The sequence below is a fragment of the Pelodiscus sinensis genome, chromosome 23 (genome assembly GCF_052426305.1).
Source record: "Pelodiscus sinensis isolate ZL-2025 chromosome 23, ASM5242630v1, whole genome shotgun sequence".
NCBI classification, from domain to species: Eukaryota; Metazoa; Chordata; order Testudines; family Trionychidae; genus Pelodiscus; species Pelodiscus sinensis.
The window spans coordinates 15,855,111-15,879,559 of NC_143074.1; the positions used below are offsets into that span (position 1 = coordinate 15,855,111).

Here is a 24,449-nt window from a genome sequence, read left to right on the forward strand (position 1 = left end):
TTGCTGTGCTTTCCTCCGTGCACACATGTGTATGTACGTATGTGTGTATTCTCTCTCTCTCTCTCCTCCCGCCCCCCCTCCCTTGGCTGACAGTCTGTCTCCCCGGGTCAAATGTGTCCCTGGTGCGAACAAGGAATTCAATGCTGTTACAGCCAGGATGAGATGTTCACCTGTTGCCTCTCCCCTTCCCAGTGTACCACACAACCTAGATACTCACGTGACTGGGTCAGAAACCCCCTAGATGCAAATGCTAATGAAAACCAAGTGTGAACTTCATTTGTGTGTTAACACGTGAGAGCAAGAAATTAACATTTAATATCATTATAAAGCCTTCTGCGTTCATTTCAACTCCCCTCAGAGCACTGGCCCCGAAGGCTTCTAGTAGGCCTTTCCCCCCCAAAGCCCACCACGTCAGAGGGGAAACGGTGCAGTTTGTACCAGAGATTTGGTAATAAGTTTTAAAGAAACCTACTGACCTTTCTTTGCCCACCGGACAGTTCCCTCACTGGAGTGCACATAATTTTCAAATTCCGTCTGCAAGACTGTCGCCCGTTCCCGCACTTCCTGGGGGTTTGTGCCATGGGATTTCTAGGAGGGCGGTGGGAGGATTAGAGGAAAGACAGAGTTTGAGTCAGGAATAATGAAGCAGTTTAGAATAGATTTAATAACAGTAAAATCACACAGTAACCACCCCGGGGCCAACGAGGGTAATCCTCTCAATATTACTCGGGAAAAAATATGTATAGATAAAGATGTTAAAGTCAAAGCAACCAGTGAGCACTGCTTCGTGAGGGAGCAAATACGGTTTAATTTTGTGTTTTCTAACACCTATTACATATATTTTCCCCTCTCTCCTGCTGGCAGCCACTTTGGAATTCACCCATTCAGCTTCCAATCATGGTTACAGCAGAGTCAGTCTGGAGTGACTCTGTCCACACTAGTGGAGTTACTCCAGACCGACACCTCTGGGGCCAGTTTCCTCAGTTTTACCTTCCTCTGTCGCATGGGCAACTGGTGGCCTGAAGGCCCCATGCTGCCCATCAGCGTGTAGCCCCCGAGACATTTTATTTACCGTTGCCCAGGATTCCGCTGGTTTCCGTTCGCATCATTTTTTCCATACTGGTATTAGTAGAGCACCATGCACTTAAAGCAAGGGCAGGTGCAGTGAGGTGCATGCTGGCTGCACACAACACTGACTTAGAGAGCCGTGCGCTCCCTCTGCATTGCCACTGTAGCCATAAGTCAGTCGGCACATCCTGCAAATTCTAGGTACTCAAGCACAGGTACAAACACTACCCTATCCTGGGACACCGTCTTGGTTACTACAATCGTGCGGCCCAGGGAGATGAAGGAGGGCCACTCATGTGGTCCACTCACTTGCCTAGGTTGCCCATCTCTGTTCTAAGTGAAACAGAGAGTAAATAAATCAACTGAAACATATAACCAGTCCTTCCCTAGGACAATACATTAACCCCCCACATGTGGGTTCATTCCCCATCAACTTCCTGCTCCTTACTCTCAAACATCATCAATCTTCCTCTCCCTGCATTTCCTTTTTCTTTCCCATTCACTTCCCGGGACCCTCCATCCAAGCCGCTCTCTCCACTTCTTTCTTCCACTCTTGGCCAACCGTCTTCCTAGATCATGAACTACTTTGTCCTTCTTGCACCTGAACCACCTTCTCCACTTCTTTGCTGAAAGCCCCTTTATGCAATGACATCTCAGCGCTTTCCTGCGCACGAGCCGTTGTCTCACATATTGTATCTGTGCACCCTGGACAAGGGGGCTCTAGTCATTTGACTGTGTTTTTGGAAAAAAGGTCTATATAGAATCTCCAAGCTGCAAAGCACGGCAGACCAAATTCACTCTTGGAGATACAAGGTACAAAACTGATTTAAATACAGCCAGGTCTGCTTACAGCAGTGGCGGACTGAATTATTAACAATAACTAATCTGACGAGTTATTTTCCAGTCGAGGATCCATGCAAGGATTTAATATGCCAAAAGTGGAGCCGCCTCCCCCAGAGTGGACATTTGTCATTGTCATTATCAAGTTTCTACGGACGTGAAACATAAAACTTTTTTTCTCTCCCCTCCCCACCCTCTCCACTTTTTCCTTTTGTTAAGCCTCACAGGCAGCATAGAGTGTCACCTTCCCAGCGTTTTTTAATATGAATGTGAAATTAGCGAGGTTGCCCTTTCCCCTGGCGGACAGAATCCTCTGTTATTAAAAAGTAAAGCACTTTAATAATGAAAACTTTTTCTCTTTTTCCTGTGTTTTAACTGTTTAAAATTAATGAGAAGGGCATAACAGTTGTCAAAGCGATATTGAAAGCCGGGTAGCCAGGACCGAATAAGCACGAAAATCCCTCCAGAGTGTTAAATAAACAGTGCTTCAGCCCTCTCCGAATCCCTCTGTTGGTTATTGTATACATTCTGTAACAGCACTCAGAATAGATCTGAGCGCTGGGGAGGCAGAAAGGTTTCAGAATTCCAATAAAGGCCTCAAATTAAAGACAGCCTGGTGCGAATTCCAGGAGAAAATTAAAGAGACCTCAAGCTTAAGTGACAGGTGACTTGCTTCTGTGTCACAACTGTCAGGGGATTTAGTGATAATATGGCAATATATTACAAAGGACTTTTCTTATTTCCCCCTTTAGGCTTCAAAATGAGGCATCTCTTCTCGCTGGTGGAGGGGGAAAAAGAAAAGTAAGACTAAAACGAGGGATAAAAACTAGGTGCATAATTTCCAAAGTGTGAGGTCAGCCCAAGAAAAATAAATCAAACAAAGCAAATGGAAGAAAACATAACATACTCAGAAATCAGCTTCCCCCCTCCTCTCCTATATCCCTCAATCCACCCAGAAAAATTTCATTTCAGAGTTGCCCTGTAATGGGCACGAAGAAATCTATGTTTTGATTCCTGCCTTCCAGGGAGGTTGGTCTTAAAAAAAAAATTCTAAATTTAAAACTGACAGAGTTGAGCAGTGTAAAAAAAAAAACCCAAAAAACCCACCATACACCACACTGTCTGAGGCTGTGGACAGATAAAAAGGAGCGAATTGGCAGCTACAAGCAAGTCTGCATCCTTTATACACCTGAGTAAACCTCATTCCTAAGAGTATCCCAAGTCAGAGAGACAATATACCTGACGCCCTTCTACTGCATGTCAAGGCCCAAAAGATGAAGTATTGAGGTACTGATTTGCTTGGCTGTTTCTCCTTCTAGATATATTTACTGCCTCAGTTAGTAGAACTAACCTTTGTAACTCATGGACGCTCAACTGTATATGAATGCGTTCTGTACTATGTTACATACTCTATAAAAGCTTCTACTACTTTGTGTTTGTGCCTTGCCTTGTGCAATGGAATCACATTCTTGGTTGGTCCAGAGGCATGGCCACAATAAACATTAGTCGTAAATAAAAATATACACAATCCAAAAGGAGCGACCGCATTTATTACAGCATTTCATGGCATCATTGGAAAAATAGCAACCATCGTGCTAAAACCCCGAAAAGATAGAGAATCTATTTTGTAAGATGGAAACTTATGTCTAATAACACTGGGGCTTTTTGGGGAGAAGGGGACGGATACTGGAAATCTCCGAGTTCATTAAGGAAGAGAATTAATAGAAATTAGAACAGGTGGGATGTTCTTATGCTTAAAAAAAGAAAAGAAAGGGGAAGCCATAATATGGCCTGCTTCTGTGATACTTGAAAACAAAATGAAGGATTTGGTGTTAACTTTTTTTGCCTGGCTGATTCCCACTCTCCTGCACAGTCCCTAGAACCCATAGAGGTATTTTTCCAACCCCTCCCCGCATAAAAGTTGAAAGATCAAATTTATTCTCTTTGTAGGTGGGTGAACAGTCACACACCCAGATGCAGCCACATATATATTTTATGTGTCTAAATATAAAATATACATTTTACAGGCACTTCAGCTCACTCCCCAGTTGCTCACAGGAGCCCAAAAATGTGTGTTCCAAAGGGGTATTTCTACTGGACTTCAAGGCAATGAGAGACGAAAAGCATTATAATGAGGTTCCTGTGTTCATGAGCATTACACGTCCACGACTCTGTGCACAGAGAGCCGGTAAGGGAAAGAGAACTCTGTAATTTGCAAGTAGCAATGCCACGGCTGGGTTAGGGGAGCGCTTTGATAACAAGTGGAAATTAAAAGCTGCAATCGTTGTCTGTTCTAGAGATGTGAACGACTAGTCGACTAGTCGCTTCATCCCCCCCACCTTGCTGCCTTTACCAGAAAGAGGGAGCAAGGAGTAGGGGGAGAAGAGGATGGGGTGCTTCAAAGTGGCAGCGCTTGGAGCCCAGGGTCTGCTGCTTTGAAACACCTTGTGCAGCGGGACTCCCCCGCTGACCCTGAGGGTCCATGCCGTGCTGCTGCTTTGAAATGCGGCAGGGAGCACAGGGCCAGCAGGGACTGCTTGAGTCTCATGCTGGCCTCGTGTTCCCCGCAGCACTATCACCTTTGAAGTGTAGCAACAGCCCAGCAGCTGTTGCTACACTTCGAAGGCGGAGGTGCCCTTATCGACTAATCGAACAGTCTATGCAAATTGCATCGACTATTCGATTAGCCAAATAATCTAAATTTAACATCCCTAATCTGTTCTATCCACAGTCTATTCTGTCCTTAGTTTGATGCACCGGCTTTATGGAACAGTCCTATAGAAAGGGAATGTCACCCTTTCCCTTGACCTTTTAGAAATCACCCTACAGAATTTAAGAATTGTAACCCTGATAGAGAATGCTACAGGTGGCCATAAACAACAACAACAACAAAAATCCACAGGAAGGTTTGCATCCAATATTACATTTTATAAGCTTTTCAAGAGTAATATCTATAGAACACTATTTAATGTCCACAGAACTATATTGGTTTCATCCCTATTCATTCCCATAACAAGATATTTCCATTCTTGGTCACAGTCTTTTAAACCTGAATCCTGTAGCCCCACCAACTTCTGCATTTGTAAAAACCTGCAGCAGGTCGAAAATATCCCACGAGTTAGGGAGAATCCCAGCTACACTAAATTCAATAGCAAACTTCCCACTGCCTTAAATGAGGCCAGGATGGCAACTTTAGATTGGCAAGTTCTTTCGGGCAGGGATTATCTTTTTGTTATTTGTGCTACCCCTCGCCTAAGTTCAACCACAAATAATATATAGTGATACTAGTTGGTTTTCCAATACTGGTTTAGTTTGTTCTGGTTAACGGTTATCCTTAATTTACAGATGGGGGAAATGAGGCACAAACAGCTTGTTAAGGCAAATATTTTCAAAAGTGGCTACTGGTGTGAGACTTTTCAGTGGTTAGGGTCTTAATCTGATGCACCATGGGCCTGATTTTCACAAGCACTGGGCTCCTAAAGCCCTCTGGACAGCTTTTAAACAGCTGCAATTGAAAAAAAACAACTCAAAACCTTCCAGAGAAATATTTCTCTCTTCATACACTGGCCTGAGATGGGTTCTACTCTGTCCTGGGCCAGTGCCAGATGTAAAATGGGATATCTTTAGAGCTAGAAACGGGAGTATTATAATCATTCCAAGTTTCCAACAGAATACACAAAGCTACTTCCAGGCAGGGGCGTACACAGGAATAAAATATGACCCCATTTGGAGGGACATGTTCTGTGACCCTGTTGCATCCCCAGGGCCAAAGTAGCTGTCAGTTCCACTGACAAATCTGGGGCCAGAGAAGTTCTATGCCTCTGCAAATTGCAAGAATGTGCATGCCACCCCTTCCAAGAATACTGGACTTCTACGTGGTGACATTTTTATGCATAGAAAAAGTGCTGGTGGTCATTTTTAGTGCATGCAGCAATCTGTAATTCCCACCAATGAATCCTTAGTACTAACACACATACTTACTAACCAATGTATTTGTTAGAGTACTTTACAGACCACACTCTGAACAATAAGGATTTGTTCCAGTCAACATACAAAAGAACATAAAAAACCCAACCCCTATATACTATATATTGTAGGGATGTTAAATTTAGTTTAATCAACTAGTCGATGGATTTTCCATCGACTAGCTGATTAGTCGATAAGCAGGGGAGCTGCAGTGGGGTTAGCTCTTGGCCCCGGGAGCAAATCACGCTGCGGCTCTGCCTTTTAAATGTATTAAAAGCCGGTAGGCTCTTAAGACATTTAAAAGGCTGAAGCACAAGCTGGGATCGCTGATTCGCAGCTCGCACCAGGTCCCCCCCTGCTGCACTTTAGCCTTTTAAATGTATTAAGAGCCTCCAGCTCTTAATACATTTAAAATGCTGGTGCGCAGCGGGGAGGACTGGCGTGAGCTAGGACAGCTGATTCCCGGCTCACGACAGGTCCCCCGCCCTCCCCACGCACCAGCCTTAAATGTAAAAAGGCTGGAGCGCAGAAGGGGGGACCCGGTCTGAGCTGGGGATCAGCTGTCCTGGCTCGCACCAGGTCCCCCACACTGTGCTTCTGATTTTTAAATGTAGTAAGAGCCAGCAGGCTCTTAATACATTTAAAAAGCAGAGGTGCAGAGTCTGAGACTGGGCACTAGCCGAGAATCAGCGGATTCCCAGCTTGCGCCCGGTCCCCACTAAGTCCCTGCCTCCCCTGCCCCACACAGAGATGGTCCTGGGGGGAACCGGTTTTTAAGCTGACTCCCCCCAGCACCGACTCCTGCCCCCCACTTTCTTCTGCTTATCGGATAGTTGACTAGTTGCTTATGTTCCTAATATATTATCTTGAGCAACGGGCCAGAAATGCATAGCTGTGAATAGAAATGTCAGATGATTCACGGATCTTCATTTTAGAAGCCATACATACGACTATTTTTCAAAGGCCTGGGAACACCCACATTTCCCAACAGAGCCATTTGTAGGAAACTGGAAGACAGTGGACAAGTTGAAGACTGTTGGCTGGTGGAACGGAATGAGCAAATTGGCAAAATAATGAGAGAGTTGAAAAAAAACCCTGGATACGTCTATCTAAGTTAAGGGCTCTTAAACTGCAGTACTCTCCAATTTGCACCAATGACTGAGAAATCCATCGCAAGTGTCTACATTCTGTGAATTAGCAAGTAAGGGCTGAGCCAAAGTGGGTGTCACTGGAAAGACTCCCATCGGAGGCAAAGATGAGAATTTCAAAAGCATGGAGAATGGATCACAAATTAAACTTTATTTACTTGGAGGATTGTTGGATAGCTTGAAATCAGATACACCATTTCAGAATTGGCTAGCTAATGGACTGCAGTAGGTTTGTAAAAGAGAGCAACGCAGTTTCTTGGCCATAAAAGCCCTCACCATAGCACTGTCTGCTGTGACATTTTTGCTGAGAATTGCAGACACACATTTTGGGGCAAAAATGTCAAGGATCATAGATTAGGCAATTGTGGAAAAGCAAAATTCAACTGTCATTTTGCATTGCCCAGATCATGGATTTACTAACACCTTTGCTTGAAAAAAGAGCGCCAAGGAAAAGCTTATTCATCAAACCCAGTTAGGAAATTAAAATGTAAGCAATTCCAAATGAGAACATTTGCTCACCTTGTTTCCCCATTGGCGACCCTTGAAACGATCATCTTTCAGTAGGCTTGATAGAATATCCTCCATCTTCATTTCGCAGACGCTGATGTGCCAGGAAAAGAAACAAAAAATGGTAATTTCGCCTCTTTTCCAAAGATAACGCACAGCTTTCTCTAACAGTGGACTCTCTTCCTCACCCATGGATCAGACGTAAAGAGTGATCCCCAAAAGCCCACAGAATGGTAAAGCAGGACTGAAGAGACCAAAGCCTGGGAATCTAGACTTGAACATGATGCCTGATACATTTTCATAGAGCTTCTCACTAGAGATGTTAGCGAGTAGTCGACTGGTGTATCGACTTCTTGCTTCCCCCTGTTGCTGCCTCTATGAGAGGCTGCAACGGGAGGAAGGAAACAGGAGCTGGTGCTGGGGAGAGCTGGCTTAAAAGCTGGTTCCCCCCCAGCACTGTCTCCATGGTGCCACCCTGCCCCTATTAGAGGCAGTGAAGGGGTGGGGGATAGAGGAGGTTGCTGCGAAGCAGCCTCTGTCCCTGGGGGTCCCAGCGGGGAGTTGGGCCCCCCACGCAGACAGGGGCTGCTGTCGTCAAGCAGCCCCTGTTCACAGCAGCCCCTCTCCATGGCCAGCCTTGGCGCCGGAGCAGCCTCTGTTCACGGCAGACAGGGCTGGCCAGGGACAGGGGCTGCTGCCGGAACAGCCCCTCCCCATGGCCAACTCTGGCTAACATGAATAGAGGCTGCTCCAGCAGCAGCCCACAGTAGCCCCTGTTCATGGTAGACAGGGCAGTCTGCCGCCAACAAGTACTGCTAGACTCAGGACTGAGCAGTTCCAGCTCACGCTGGCCCGGGATGTTGTGCCTCTGCAATTTAAATGTATTAAGAGCCCGGCGGCTCTGCAGAGTGGTCCTTATTGACTAATTGTGTAGTCAATTCAAACTGTATCGACTACATGATTAGCCAGATAACTGCAATTTAACTTCCTTAGTTCTCACTCCCAACAAGTCTCATTTCAGCCACAATTTACAACATAGCCATTACTGACACAGACCCTGGGAGCTGTCTGAAGACCTGGAGTGAAATCTTTGTCCTATTGAAGTCAAAGTGAATGTTTTACATTGATTTCAATAGGGCTATGATTTCACCCATAATCTTGCTCGGATTAAACTGAAGGGCAAAACTATCACACACTTTTCAATGGGGCGGGATCCTGATTCTAACAAAACGGTAGCCAAGTGCTGGAAGTGAAGAACACTGTAGTCTACTGGGGTGTGTCTAGACTACATGCCTCCTTCGACGGAGGCATGTAGATTAGCCAGATCGGAAGAGGGAAATGAAGCCGCGATTAAAATAATCGCGGCTTCATTTAAATTTAAATGGCTGCCCCGATCTGCCGATCAGCTGTTTGTCGGCAGATCGGGGCAGTCTGGACGCGATGCGCCGACAAAGAAGCCTTTCTTCATCGGCACAGGTAAACCTGGTTTCACGAGGCTTACCTGTGCCGATGAAGAAAGGCTTCTTTGTCGGCGCATCGCGTCCAGACTGCCCCGATCTGCCGACAAACAGCTGATCGGCAGATCGGGGCAGCCATTTAAATTTAAATGAAGCCGCGATTATTTTAATCGCGGCTTCATTTCCCTCTTCCGATCTGGCTAATCTACATGCCTCCGTCGAAGGAGGCATGTAGTCTAGACACACCCCTGGAAGATTACTGGCTCTCAACTATCATAAAGTCTTCAATAATTAGTACTTCCAATTGTAAGGTTTAACTGAAAATAATTAATTTAGGTCTAGAGAAAAGAAGCAGGGTAAGTGGGAAATATTAGTTTATTATAGAAAAAGTGCCAGATACAGTTTTCATATGGTTCCTACCCTCAGCAATTTGAAATGATCAGTTTTACACTAATAATTAATAAGACCATGAACCTCTAACGCACCCAGACGATCTCAAAGGACTTTAATAAACATTAAGGTGACCTGCAGAAGAAAAAGTGAGTTTGTGCACTTGTGTGTGCATATATAGTAGAGAAAGAAATTCATAGATTCAAGGTCAGAAGGGACTGTTATGATTATCTAGTCTGACCTCCTGTATAATACAGGCCACGGACCTTCCCCAACATAATTCCGAAGGAGTATCATTTGGAAAAACATCCAATCTTGATTTAAAACTGGATTAAAAAAGTTCAGTGATAGAGAATCCACCAATACCCTTGGTAAATTGTTCTAATGGTTAATTACTCTCACCATTAAAAATGTATGTTTTATTTCCCGTCTGAAATTGACTAGTTTCAACTTTCAGCCTCTGGATCGTGTTGCATCTTTTTTGGCTAGATTGAAGAGCCCATAATGAAATGTAGATACTTATAGACTATAATTAAGTCACCCCTTAACCTTCTCTTTGAGTTGTTCACTGTAAGGCATGTTTTCTAAATGTCTAATGCTTCCATCATTCTCATGGCTTTTTTCTGAACCCTTTCCAATTCATCAACATCCTCCTTGAACTGTGGACAGCAGAATTGGATGCAGTATTCCAGCAACAGTCTCATTTGTCCGTAAAATAACCTCTCTTCTCCTGTTCAATTCCTCTGTTTATATATCCCAGAATTGCATCAGCTCTCTTGGCCAGAGTCAGGCTGGGAGCTCATGTTCAGTGATTATTCACTTCAACCCCCCCCAGATCTTTTTCGGAATCACTGCTTCCCAGAACTGAGTCCTCCATTTAAGGCCAGACTTGACAAAGTCCTGGCTGGGATGATTTAGTTGGGGTTGGTTCTGCTTTAAGTAGGGGGTTAGACTAGAGGACCTCCTGAAATCTCTTCTAACCTTTATCTTCTGATTCCATAAGTATGGCCAATGCTCTTTGTTTCTAGATGTATGCATTTACATGTAGCTGTATTCCAATGCATATTATCTGCTTGCATCCAGTGCTCTACATCAGTGGCTTGTCCTGTTCATTATTTACCATTCTCCCAATATTTGTGTCATCTGCAAACTTTAACAGTGATGATTTTATGTTTTCTTCCAAGTCAATAATAAAATATTAAATAGCCTCGGGTCAAGAACCCAACCCCTGCAAGACCCCACTGTAGACACACCTGTTTGATGGATACTCTCAATTCACAATTACATTTGGAAAGATACACACACAGGCTCTAATTTCTTTTTGCTTGTTTTCATTAGGCCTTGTCTATCCTTGTTTGAGTGGTGGACTCCTCAGAAGACTAGAGAATTTGAGGTGGACCATTCTCAGCCCTCATAGGCGGAGTGTGTTTGACTTTCCAGTAGGAAAGGTTCTCTTCCACATATGAACCCTGCAAAATTAATAGGGTGGAAAAATGAATGCTGAAGAACAGGTAGTTTAAATATAAGCATTCACAGGTCATATCTTGGGCCAATTTTAGTCAATAGTTTTCCCAGTGGTTCAATAGGAATGTTTGGCTGTATAAGCAGTACTGTGTTAAGTATTCAGTCAAAATTCTGTGAAAATTTGGGACAAAAATACACTTATTTTCTGGGACACGATGCAATTGCTCCTTCACTTTTATTTCTACTGTAGCCAACTTTGTGCTTACGTCAAAGTATAGAAGGGGCCCTTTAAAAAAATCACAACATTTTAAATGTAACAAACAGAATTTTTTGGCCAAGTGCTTTTGCTTCATGCTGCCATGTGGAAGACTCTGGGTCAACTCACAGACCCATCATATCATTCCCCAGCTCGACAAGGCATGGAGTACATCCAAGTCTCCACTGGGACACACAAAGCTTACTTCCTGGCAGACAAGCCAACCTGGATACAATTGACACAGAGCTACTATTACATGGGTGCATAACTGGCTGGAAAACTGTTCCCAGGGAGTAGTTCACAATCAAGCTGGAAGAGCGCATCAGATGGAATCCCATAGGGATCAGTTCTGAGTCCAGTTCTGTTCAACATCTCATCAATGATTTAGATAATGGCATAGAGAGAACACTTATTAAGTTTGCAGATGGTACCAAGCTGGGAGGGGTTGCAAGTGCGTTGGAGGTTAGAGTTAAAATTCAAAATGATCTGGACAAACTGGAGACATGGTCTGAAGCAAATAGGATTAAATTCAATAAGGACAAATGCAAAATACTCAACTTAGGGAGGAACAAGCAGCATCACACGTACAAAATGGGAAATTACTATCTAGAAAGGAGTACCGCAGAAAGGGATCTAGGGACCATAGTGGATCACGAGATAAATGAGTCAACAGTGTCATGCTGTCGTAAAAAACCCAAACATCATTCTGGGCTGTATTAGCAGGTGTGTTGTAAGCAAGACACAAGAAGTCATTCTTCTGCTCTTCTCCATGCTAATGAGGCCTCAACTGGAATACTGTGTCTGGTTCTGGGCATCACATTTCAGGAAATATGTGGACAAAATGGAGAAAGTCCAGAGAAGAGCAACAAAAATGATTTAAAGGCCTAAAAAAAATATGATCTACACGACCACACCGTTCCTGCTGTTTCAGTCCTACCCAGTGAAAGGAACTGAGGTGAACACAATTTCTTGCAACTGACCTTCTCAGCAACATCAAGATCATGACATGTGTGACGGGGCGTTGGGGTTTCCCCCAACCCTGCACCTCCGTAGCAGCCAGAACAGACTCCACCAGCCAGGAGAATAGAGGGGGTTTATTGCTTCTCCAGGATACAGCACAGCACAGATGTGATGTGGTTACAGGAGTAAGGGCCAAGATGCCTCAGACCCCTTGGGTTAAGGGATCCATCGCCCCCTCAACCCTCAGCTTAGTCTGTTCCCTTCATGTTTCCCAGCCAGAAACTGCCTCGCTCCCAGATCTTGCCCCCCAGCCAGGTGTTTGTCTCTGACTCCCTTCCTTTGTCTCTCCCCCTGGGAAGAGCTTTGCTAACAGCTTAGGTTGGGAATAGGTGTCTGGGCCAATACACATGTGGGGGAGTCAGTGGGAATCTCACATCACAGCGCAGGGGAACCCCGGGTTACAGAGCAGACAGCACCCCCATTACGTCACAACATGCCCAAGAAGGAGCTAGTCCCAGAAAGTTATGATTCAAACCAAAGAGTTGTGATAGAAATGTAGCCGTGTTAGTCTGGGGTAGCTGAAGCAAAATGCAGGACAATGTAGCACTTTAAAGACTAACAAGATGGTTTATTAGATGATGAGCTTTCGTGGGCCAGACCCACTTCCTCAGACCAAAGAGTTGTGACTTATAGCTCTGCATGGCCAAGATCCAAGTCTATGTAGAATGCAGGCATCAGCCTGTATGCAGTGAGGAAATCGTTCACAGAGATGATTCCTTCGCAGAGAATGCAGAGGTAGAAAAAGGAAAGGGGAGGGGGGAATGGAAGGAAGGGAAATGGAGCATAAAAAGACAACTGAGGGGTTTTTTGTTTGTTTCCGAAAAGCATAACAGTAAATTAAAACATAAAGGGCAACCACTTAAGCAAGAAAAAGGCATTTCTCCTCCTACCCCCAAAGGTTGCCTTGACAAAGCTATGAATGAACATGTCAAAACCTTTGACACTGATTTGCCTGAGAGATGTCACCCCTTCTCTCTTCTGGCCTGGTGCCAGCTCACATCCTTATAGATATGCGAACTCAGTTCACAGCGGGGAGCATCATGCAAAGGGGGAAATGGGAGGGATAAATGGGGAGGTATGGGGGGGAATGACTCGTGCCTTCACATGGATGCGCTTTCCTTCATAAATTAGTTAGGCAGCCATTAGGAAAGGAAGAAATTATCTGATGGCTGTCAAAGCAGGCGCTGCTAGATTACACTTGAAAGAACTAAAAGAGACATAAGCAAAACACACACACACACACACACACACACACACACACACACACACACGGCTGTGGCAGACCATTTTGGTCAAACCTTATAAAAGGAGGGAAATTTATATGAAATGACAGAGCGAGAGCGCGAGTATTTATGGCTATGGAAGGAAAATTATGCAAAGCACAAAAACAAAGTTGCAAGGGAAACCATGCAGCATTCTTGAACCCACCAGACTGTTCTCAGCAAAGCCAAAATGAATGGTTTTGGCAAAGGCTAACCCTGCTCCGAGATTTTAGAAGCCAAAGGACTTCAGGTACAGGTGCAAAATAAATTGATCGCGAGCGATTTTCTATTTTAAAGGCAGTCATCCCTAATTCAGAAAGATTTTCATTCAGGAACAAGTTGCATCTGCTCTGATTATTTATAACTGTCAACATTCTGTACCTAAACCCAATACCCGCTGGGAGAGGAAAAAAACTCCTGGCCAGATCCTCAGCTGGCATAAATAGGTGTAGCTTTGTTAATTTACACTAAAACTCCATAGACCTGTGTTATGCTATGTCTTCCTAGAAACATTTCACATATTGATAAACCCATTAGGACTTTTAGTTAAAAGCCTATTTTAAGTTAAGCAAGCAACAAAATACAAACCCGATCAACTTAAGCAGGCTTCATAGAAAGATGCAAAGATGATCCAGGTAACAGGAACAAAAGTTTTCCGGGCTGTCCAGCGCATGCTGTCTTTTGCCCCCTACTCTAATTTAAATGGTCAGGATTTCACTAGCAGGCTCAGTTTATGAAGCGTGGTGGCAATTTGTATGGAAGGCTCTTGCTGCCATGAGTTTCCAGCTGCCTTTCTGAATCTACTCTGTAATTCATCAGCACTCTTCTCTGGCCTATTGCCCCCTCCCATTCACTGGCACTAGGATTTGGAAGAGAACAAGCTATACCACTACATATAAGCCAAACCACCCACCCATCCCAGTTAGACACACATTTTACCAATCAGATAGCTGTGGGTGCATTACACCCCACACTTCTAGAGGCCTGTAATACCGATGGACAGCAAGTTTTATTACAGGGATTCAACTGAAAAATAAGACAATATGCTCAATGTAATCTGGCTGTACTGATTTCAGAAGGGCTCAAATACACTCACATTTACACCTCCTCCTGTCAAACTGCGGAACACAACCTCTAAGGAAACCCAATGAGCAGCCTCCAGCTCAGCAACAGGTCTCCTTAACTGGTGAAGCTGCTAGCAAGCTCAGATCATAGAATCATAGAATAATAGGACTGGAAAGGACCTCGAGAGGTCATCGAGTCCAGTCCCCCGCCCTCAAGGCAGGACCAAGCTCCGTCTACACCATCCCTGACAGATGTCTATCTAACCTGTTCTTAAATATCTCCAGAGAGGGAGATTCCACCACCTCCCTTGGCAATTTATTCCAATATTTGACCACCCTGACAGTTAGGAATTTTTTCCTAATGTCCAATCTAAACCTCCCCTGCTGCACTTTAAGCCCATTACTCCTTGTCCTGTCCTCAGAAACCAAGAGGAACACATTTTCTCCTTCCTCCTTGTGACACCCTTTTAGATATTTGAAAACCGCTATCATGTCCCCCCTTAATCTTCTTTTTTCCAAACTAAACAAGCCCAGTTCATGAAGCCTGGCTTCATAGGTCATGTTCTCTCAACCTTTAATCATTCTTGTCGCTCTTCTCTGTACCCTTTCCAATTTCTCCACATCTTTCTTGAAATGTGGCGCCCAGAACTGGACACAGTACTCCAGCTGAGGCCTAACTAGTGCAGAGTAGAGCGGCAGAATGACTTCATGAGTTTTGCTTACAACACACCTGTTGATACAACAACACACCTGTTGTATGTAGCTGCTCCTTAAGGTTGTCAAAAATGCAACGGATGAAACTCTGCTAATCTTACTTTATATTTTAGAAATGTGCATCTGTCCATCCGTAAGTCCATTTATTTAAGAACAGCTCCTAAACAGTCAGAGTTAGGACCACCAAATTTGGCATACAGCTTCCTCTTATTGTAACTTAAAGCAAGGTTAATGTTTGGTTATGACAGAATAATGAGATGGGTGAGGAATTTGACTCTTTCTCCTAAAATGGAAAGGGAGGGATCTGGCAGGAGAAACTGATATACTGCAGAATGACCACAGGGGGCAGCAAGGAGCCAGAGATGGGACTGGGACAGCTATCACCTCACCGGGCCAGCAGGGATGGAAAAAGCAATAACTATTTACTTTATATTTCAGAGAGTTTGTCTGTCTGTCCCCCAACCCGGAGACACACACCTCTCCCTCACCTGGGCCCACTGCAGCAATCATGGACAGGTGCTTTTCACCTGACCCAAAGCTGCTATGTTGAAAGAAGGCTGGGGCAGACCTTTCTCCCTGGGGCAGCTTGCACACTGAACCCCTCATCTGCAGCTCCACCCCAGAGCAATGATTTAAATGAAGAAAAACAAAACTTATTTGAGTTAAAATGAAAGTAAAATAAAAACAGGCAGTTCCACCCTTTCCCCTTAAACCAACAAAAATTCAACTTTCCTGCTGGAGCTAAAACTTCACAGTAATGTGGGATTTCACCTTTAAAATGTTAGTGCTATTTGTTACATGGAAGGAAAAAAAACAAAACCCCTTGTCAGCTTAGCCCTCCAAGTCTTGCTGGTATCTGCTTAATAAATAGTTTCCTAGGATGATGGATGGCTCTTTGTTAGACCACTAAATGGCTCACAGCCTAGAATAAGCCAGTAGGTGTTGCCAATGTTAGCTTATTTCAAAAATTCCAAACCAAATTAGATTCTGAGCAGCTCCACTCCATATAGACACACACAAAATAAAAGATGGTTCATTTGTGTATTGTCATTTATGGGGTCCTTCAAAAGACACTGATAGGAGGAGCACAGGAAGGTGTGAATGTCTACATGCAAACCCTGGTTAGAAGTAGGGTCTTTCCCTCCTAAATTGCGAGAAAGACTTTAGACTCACAGTAACTGCAGGATTGATGGCTGCTGGACCCAGAATTCGTATTTACACACAGAACAGGCACAGGCAGTGCAAACTTCCCCCATGAACCTCATGCTGGGTCACCTCTAAGGGTCAGGAGGCAGTTCAGTCTTCGTGACATTCACCCTTGGCTTTATTCAGAAGGGAGCCAAGAGAGGGACTAACAAGGTGGTGGGTTATGTGACATGGGTGCTGGTCGACTAAAAACTAAGACCTCACATTCTGCAAACCCTCAAGCTGCCATCCCTATGTGGACTCTCGATCTTTATTAGCTTGTCTTGCCTTTCTCAGCCCAACTCTCCTGTTCTTTGACTAGCCAGAGCTGGGAAGCACTGTTGAACCTCCTTCCTGGGCTTTGCCAAAGCACCTCACTCTTACGCTGCACACGCATGTCATCCCAGGCCTGTACAGTTCTATCAGCCTCTCTTAAATTGGACTTGCAACAGCCTCTACTGTTCCAGTCCTGGGTCCACACATGCGGCACAGCTCTGCCAACCACCTCGCCACTGCGACATGCAACTCCCCAGTTCTGCCAGTCCTAGATCTCAGCATGAGCTCTGACAACATGGGCAAGTGTCCAGCAGCCATTTGAGATGCACACTTGACTTGTGACCTCCAATAGGCAAGGTCTGAACGGAGAGCTAGAGAGAGAACATTTGTGCACAACCGATCCCTTCGTTACCCCCTCCCCCTCACAGTACAGTTGTCATGCTGATGATTTTATAGGCTTTAGTTCTCCCTTTTTGCCATTCTGGGGCTAGTCCTGAAGCACTAGAATTAATAACTCTTATTAAAACCTGTACAAGCCACAGTCCCTCGGCAAGTGCCATGGAGGTTAATTAGCTGAGAGGAGCTGAAACTTTTGTTCAGGTTTCTGACTCACTTAATCTTGTGAGAAGCCAGCGAGTTGACATATTCTGCCTCCGAAGGAGTCAGGACGAGCAAGCTGTTCCCGTGACAGCCAATCCGAGCCGTCCTCCCAATTCGGTGGACGTATTCCGCAGGCGACGCTGGAGCATTATACTTCAAAAGGAAAACACAAGAGGGAAAAGCAGGAATTAACAGAACACGGCAGTGTTAATTATAAACGAGGCACCTCGCCTATTAACCTAGAAAGGAGCCGGGTGCCTTGCTTTCCTTAGAAAGGGGCTGTTTATAAAGAACCCATCGAATTCATCTCTGGAACCATCACTCAACTCAGCCTCATCAGCCATAGCAGGGTTTTGACATGAGAATGTGACACATTGGCCAAGTTTCAGATAATAGGACAGTTTCCCCATCTCAATGTCTCTCTTCGCTTTTTAAATTTTATTTCTACACAGGCTTGTCAGTAATCTGTTTGCCATTTTTTTTAAAACAAGAATGCCCACACAGAGCAATAAGCTGCTTGCAGTACATTTGGGAGGAAAGCTGCCAGGAGAAAGGAGAAGGATTCCAATTCAAAGTCAGGCTAAAATTGCTCTGGTTTGTGTAAAGTGAACCAGTGCTGGTTACTTGGCCAAAAACAACCACAAGCAAAGTACAGGTGTAAAGCTCTTATTTTGGGAGGTAGGTGATGGATACAGACCAAGTATCTTTCCATCTCTACCCATCAGATATGGTGAACATTTTGATTAAGCTTCCAGTAACAAACGAGTGTCTTTCATTAACTTCAAGAGGAATTAAAGGTGTTCAGCAATTGGCAGGATCAGATCCTATAAAGTGGGACATGTCCTCCCACCAACCTTCCTGGAAAACCAACACACACGCAGATATGGCTCAGAAGTAAGCCCTGTGCAGTTTACCTGGAAAAAAAACCCAAGGACCAAAGCCCATTCTAGTGTTTATACCTGCTCCCTCTGGCAAAATTTCTACTGGCTAGAGGGGTGAGAAAGATGCTGTGAGTAATCTAATTGCTCCCTGCAGGTCAGTGCTCATGGACAAGGCTCGTCGGACAACTGAGCTTTCGCCTTCTGGAAAAGCACAAATCTCCCAGGGCTGGAGATGATCTGCACTGTGTTCAAACACCAGCAACTATATCTTTGGATAAATTATATCAATACACTGGGCCTGCAGACTAATGATTTTGCCCCCATCCTCCTCTGCTCAGCTGTTTGCTGCAATATCAACCTTGTTTTCAGTGAAAATTAAAATCAGACTAGTCCCAGCAAAGGGCAAAATTCAAAGGTGTTGTGTTAGAGTAGAACAAATCAGGCTACTTACCCGTGACACTAAGGCCAGGTCTACACTAGCGGGCAATGTCAAACTAAAGTACACAACTCCAGCTATGTGAATAGTGTAGCTGGAGTCAATGTACCTTAGATTGAGTTACTGCACTGTCCGCACTAAGGGGGAGGGGAGAAAAAGAGGCAATCAACAGGAGAAAGTCTCTCGTTGACTCCCCTATTAGGCCAGGTCTACACTAAAGGAGAAGGTCAAATGAAGATACACAACTTCAGCCACGTTAATTATGTAGCTGAAGTCGATGTATCTTGATTCGAGTTTCCCCACTGTCCTCACAGCGGGAGGCCGATGGAAGCCAACAGCTCCCCTTATTCCTCACAGGAGCAAGAGTATCAGCCACTGATGGGGGTGCCCTCTGAGTTCGATTTAGTGGGCCTTAAGTAGATCCCCTAAATCAAACTCCGGAAGATTGATCGTGGTAGTGTCGATCTTCCACTTAGTGAAGACATGGCCTTAATCTTCTTGACCTGATAAAGTACCGGAGTTGACAGGAACACAATTAGCGGTCAGTTAAGCGGGGACCTGCAGTGCCAATCTCCCAGAAAGCGCAGACAAGGCCTAAGGGTCCATCTACATTGCTGCTGGTAGGCAGCAGCACCATGGGCCAGATGTGTGTCTAAGATCTCTGACGGAATTATACTTGGGAAGCTAGCTTGAGCTGCTGCTGGAGCCATACGGCTATTTTTAACATGCTAGCTCAATCAAAACTAGGTGTGTGCACAAATGACAGCCCCCAGCTGCAACAGAAATGTACCCGCAGCATCCCCTTTTCAGTCCTTGAAATTACAGCCTGCCATTACTTAAAGGCTCGATCCTACTCCACTGGAAAAAAAGGGAAAATCTTACTGTGGAACAAGAGAGGAGCTGGTAATCCTCTGTCCCAGAAGGAAGCCTAGATCCCAACCCAGAGGACCACTGTACTTATGCAGAATCTGTAAGACTCATCCTAGCAGGGACTCCCAGCTTTCAGGTTTAGGACCAGTGTTCGCTGTAAACTGAGTGCTATAAGTCCAGCTGATTAGCAGAGCACCCCCAGCCAATAGCATGTGTTTCTATTGGTGGTGCACATCCTCACGTCTCAGTGCACATCAAATTTATTCTGCACACGGATGGAAAAAGTTAGAGGGAACATTGATCGGGATCTACTCTTATATCTGGCTGTAATGTATCAATACAAGGTTTCACTTGTGCGAACACAAGTGTATAGCATTTACTTACGCACATATGTACTCATGGAAACCTACCTGAACAATCCACGTGACCCGAGGCAGGTCCAATCCTCGTGCTGCAACATCCTTTAAAAGTAATTTTAAAATAAAATTTTTAAAAACTGCTTTAAAAAAATAAAGGCGGATACAGTGCACTAGGAGTGACCGCTATTTTGGGAAAGGCAGCATTTCAGGATAAGAGAGTTTTACATTTTGGCTACGTCTACACTGGCCCCTTTTCCGGAAGGGGCATGTAAATTTCACTAGTCGTCGTAGGGAAATCCGCGGGGGATTTAAATATCCCCCGCGGCATTTAAATAAAAATGTCCGCCGCTTTGAAGTAGGAATAAGAGCCTCCGGAAAAGGGCACTTTTTCCGGAGGATCGGGGCCAGTCTAGATGCTCTTTTCCGGCTTTTTTAAAAGCCGGAAAAAAGTGGCGGACATTTTTATTTAAATGCCGCGGGGGATATTTAAATCCCCCGCGGATTTCCCTACGACGACTAGTGAAATTTACATGCCCCTTCCGGAAAAGGGGCCAGTGTAGACGTAGCCATTTTGTTTAAGTGGAGATGGACAGAAAGTTTAAAACGGATGCTCATGAGTCAAACAAAAGCAAAGCTGAAAAATGTTTTTTTACAAAACCTAATACAAAACCAGACATTTTTTCATTCTTGTAAGCGAGACCCTAGCAGATGTGATATATCCCTTTCAATGAAGCTACGATGATTTATGCTGAGGCTTTGGCTCTTTACATTCTCGGCGAGAGATGCTGCAACCCTCATGCTGGGGATATCTCGCCTCTTGATTTGTGTCACTGAAGAAAATGGAACTGCTCAAACAGATACTACCTGATGCAACTAAAGACGGCAGTAGCTAGCCCTGTGAAAACCACATTACTATTTAAATTTACGCCTTCCAATGCAATGTTTGCAATCTGGACTCTGCAGCTTGTGTTAGGGCAGGGCTGCTCAAGATGCAGGTGGGGGGGCCGGATCCAGCCCACCTAACACTTTGAACTGGCTCGTGGACTGCATCGACCCACTATTTAGATCCTGCTGCCCGTGCCACTGAATTTCCAGTGGCTCAGGCACCAGGATTCCGGCTGGAGACGGAGCCACAAACCTTTTAAATAGTTGCAACAACCCCAGGCAGCTGCCAGGCAATGCTGTAGCGGCGAGGTCAGGAGCATGAGGCTTTTGCTGTGTTTTTAATTCAAAGCCTTTGGCCCCAGACAACTCTGAGGGGAGGCTAGTCTCTAGCCCCGCCCCTTCCACCTTAGGCCCCACCCCTTCCATGCTAGGCCCCGCCCCTTCTGGGGTGGAGCTGGCCTCTGACCATGTACCAAAATTAATTAAGTGGCCTCTTGTGAAAATTATTGCCCACCCGTGTTAGAAGAGTGGAAACTGATTTGCTTGAGTTGACTTTTTAACTAAGAAGCTGGAAAGCTAACAGGCATTTCAGTAGAGACCAAGGGCTGCTAGGAGGAGGTGGGCCCCTCCAGAAAACAGGACTTGATCCAGCCATTTGATTTACACTGCCCTGGTTTTGATTTGGAGAAAGGAAACTCAGCCCCAAAGAGAAGGGTCTGAAATCCTGCCACTGCTGGGAACTGGGCCAATAACTTACTGAAGGACTGTTGAGGGAGAGACTCCGACCTACCCATAGACAGTGCAGATTACAAACATGCCTCTTCAAACACGGCTGCAGGTTTAAATATTGCCCTCCACGACAGCTTCAAAGTCCCCACTCCCAATTTTCTGCAGCATCAATAACATCCCTGGATTGTGCACTCCCTGGATTTTGCAATTGCTCCACTCAGTAGAGGGAGGGGGGGTCCGCAGACTTGACTCTGCCGGGAAATGGTTTGGAACGCATGGATCTTTCAGCTCGTTGCAAAATAGCACACATTAAGAATGTAAGCAGGAGCCTAATGTGCTAAAAATGTGTCAGCCTCCCACTGAAGTGTTTCCATGCAACTCCCACACCCGTGAAAGAGCAGGGAGATGAAGTTGCAGCCAGGGATGTAACATAACGCTGAAAAAATTAATTGGTTAAACGTAACGATTAACAGGTTAACTGGGATCCCACAAGTGGGGGGCCACTCCTCCCCGTCCGTGGCACAGTGGGCCTGACGCAGCTGGAGCAGTCCCTAGGCCTGTGTTGGCCAGGGGGCTGCTCCAGCCTGCTGGTTAATCAGTTTCCCCGTGTAAGCATGCCAGTAAGGATGGTGCTTACCGGGTAACCAGTTAACCCTTTACATCCCACCGTGGCTTCAAGTGAAGTCAAACAGGAGCAGCCAATTGCACAGAACCCCTTAGGTACGTCTACACTGCCATTAAACACCCGCGGCTGGCCTGTGGCAGCTGACTTGGGCTCATGCTGAGCCTCCCATCTTGCAGTGCCATGGAGTCTTGGTTTCTGCCTGACCTCTCATGTCTACCCTGCAATTAAATAGCCTCTTAGCCCAAGTCAGCCAGCACAGGCCAGCTGCAGGCATCTATGTAGACATCCCCCGAGGAGTCAAGACACCCTTTTGTTCTGAAGTGCTCACTCCTACAGGCCGCTGAGCAGAGGTGTACAAAGACACGTAAAAATGTGAAAACAAATAAAGAGAAATGAGGAAGGGCAAACAACAGTTATCAGAATGGCAGGACCATACATTTTGCAACCCCAGACTGGAGAATCCCACAAAGCATCTAAGGAATCAGACTGATTTCCATTCAGCTTGCTTGGTTACATACAGGCAGTCCCCGAGTTACGCGGATCCAACTTACGTCTGATCCGCAGTTACGAACGGGGCTTTTCTCGCCCCGGAGGACGGGAGCGGCGGGACGCCCAGATGAGCTGCGGTCCCATCGCCCGCGTTCTCTGGGGTGAGAAAAGCTGCTCCCCGTCTCCTTGGTCTGCTGGTCAGACCAGGGAGACGCGGAGCAAAGCCGCGGAGGACGCCCGCAGCGGGACAGCCCAGGCGCGCCGTGGCTGTCCCGCTGCGGGCGTCCTCCAAGGCTTTGCTCCCCGTCTCCCTGGTCTGACCAGCAGACCAGGTAGACGGGGAGCACAGCCTCGGAGGATGTCCACAGCGGGACAGCCGCTGCACGCCTGGGCTGTCCCGCTGCAGGCGTCCTCCGAGGCTTTGCTCCCCATCTCCCTGGTCTGACCAGCAGACCAGGTAGACGGGGAGCAAAGCCTTGGAGGACGCCCGCAGCGGGACAGCCGTGGCGCGCCTGGGCTGTCCCGCTGCGGGCGTCCTCCGTGGCTTTGCTCCGCGTCTCCCTGGTCTGCTGGGGGGGGGGGCACAGCTAGTGCCCCCTCACCCCCAGCAGACCAGGCTTTTCTGCCCACGACGCCTGGGGTAGAGCAGCTGGGGCGCTGCTGGGTTGGTCCTGCAGCGCCGCTCCTCGGCGCTACTGGACCAACCCGGCAGCACCCCAGCTGCTCTGCCCCAGGCGTCCTGATTCAGCCGCTGCTGGTCAGTTTCAGCAGCCCACGACGCCTGGGGCAGAGCAGCTGGGGTGCTGCTGGGTTGCTCCAGTAGCGCCGAGGAGCGGCGCTACTGGAGCAACCCAGCAGCACCCCAGCTGCTCTGCCCCAGGCGACCCCAAGTCAGCCGCTGCTGAAACTGACCAGCAGCTGACTACAGTAAGCCCGAGGCAGAGTTGCTCTGCCCCCGGCTTCCTGGAATCAGCCGCTGATCAGTTTCAGCAGCAGCTGACTTGGGGACGCCTGGGGTTCTTAAGTTGAATCTGTATGTAAGTCAGAACTGGCGGTCAGTTTCAGCAGCGGCTGAATCTGGACGCCAGTTCCAACTTACATACAGATTCAACTTAAGAACAAACCTACAGTCCCTATCTTGTACGTAACCCGGGGACTGCCTGTATTTCCACACTCTACACATCAGAGGTTCTTAGTTTTCCCATGTTGCAACCCCCCAATTTTACAGCAGAACGGGAAAATCCGAGAGGTCAATACGCCCTCTGACGTGTTCTCAAGCTTCCGATCAAGAACCACTGCTGTGAATAGCTTTATCCCCATTGTATGCTGCAGACAGAAAAATTAAGAGGCTAATTTTTGGCTTAACAGAGAGTCAGAGGTAGGACCTGGGATTTGAATTTAGGAGGAGTTCCAGGCTCCCAGCCCCATGCTCAGTTCATCAGACCATATTGCCTTCTCAGTTTAAGCAGAAGGATTCAGTTTAGTCTGCTAATTACTAACATTGATTCTTTTGAAGATTATACTAGACTTTTAAGATGAGGTCATGAGATTTACTGATGATTGGAAAGCTCTGAAAACCTTCACAATTCCTCAGGCCATGTCTTCCCTCAGGGGAAGATTGATGTTGCTGTAATCAATCTTCAGAAGTTTGATGTAGCGGGTCTAATAAAGACCCACTAAATCAAACTCAGAAGGCACTCACGTCCGCAGCCAGTACTCTTGCTCCTGCAAGGAGTCAGGGAAGCCTGATGGGAGTATTTGCTCCTGTTGGCCTCCCGCTGTGGGGACAATGGGGAAACTCAAATTAAGGTACGCCCACTCCAGCTACGTAATTAACATAGCTGGAGTTGCATATCTTAATTTGAACTTCCCCTTTAGTGTAGATCTGGCCTCAGTATCAGCCCACATGGGTCTTTTGAGGATCCTATTCCTATAAACTGCATCACGTGAAAGCAGCA

At 46.0% G+C, this 24,449-nt stretch overlaps 1 protein-coding gene across 2 annotated transcripts in view; it reads right to left on the minus strand.

Annotated features, from left to right (window-relative positions):
* Positions 1-24,449, minus strand: part of DDX31 (DEAD-box helicase 31) — an 81,554-nt gene that overhangs the window by 23,927 nt on the left and 33,178 nt on the right. For both annotated transcript variants that reach the window (XM_006136813.5, XM_089772903.1), the window contains 4 exons: positions 19,815-19,865; positions 17,231-17,370; positions 7,542-7,623; positions 477-588 (listed from right to left, as the gene is read on the minus strand). In XM_006136813.5, coding sequence (XP_006136875.3) covers positions 477-588; positions 7,542-7,623; positions 17,231-17,370; positions 19,815-19,865 — 385 coding nt within the window. The remainder of the gene's footprint in view (positions 1-476; positions 589-7,541; positions 7,624-17,230; positions 17,371-19,814; positions 19,866-24,449) is intronic.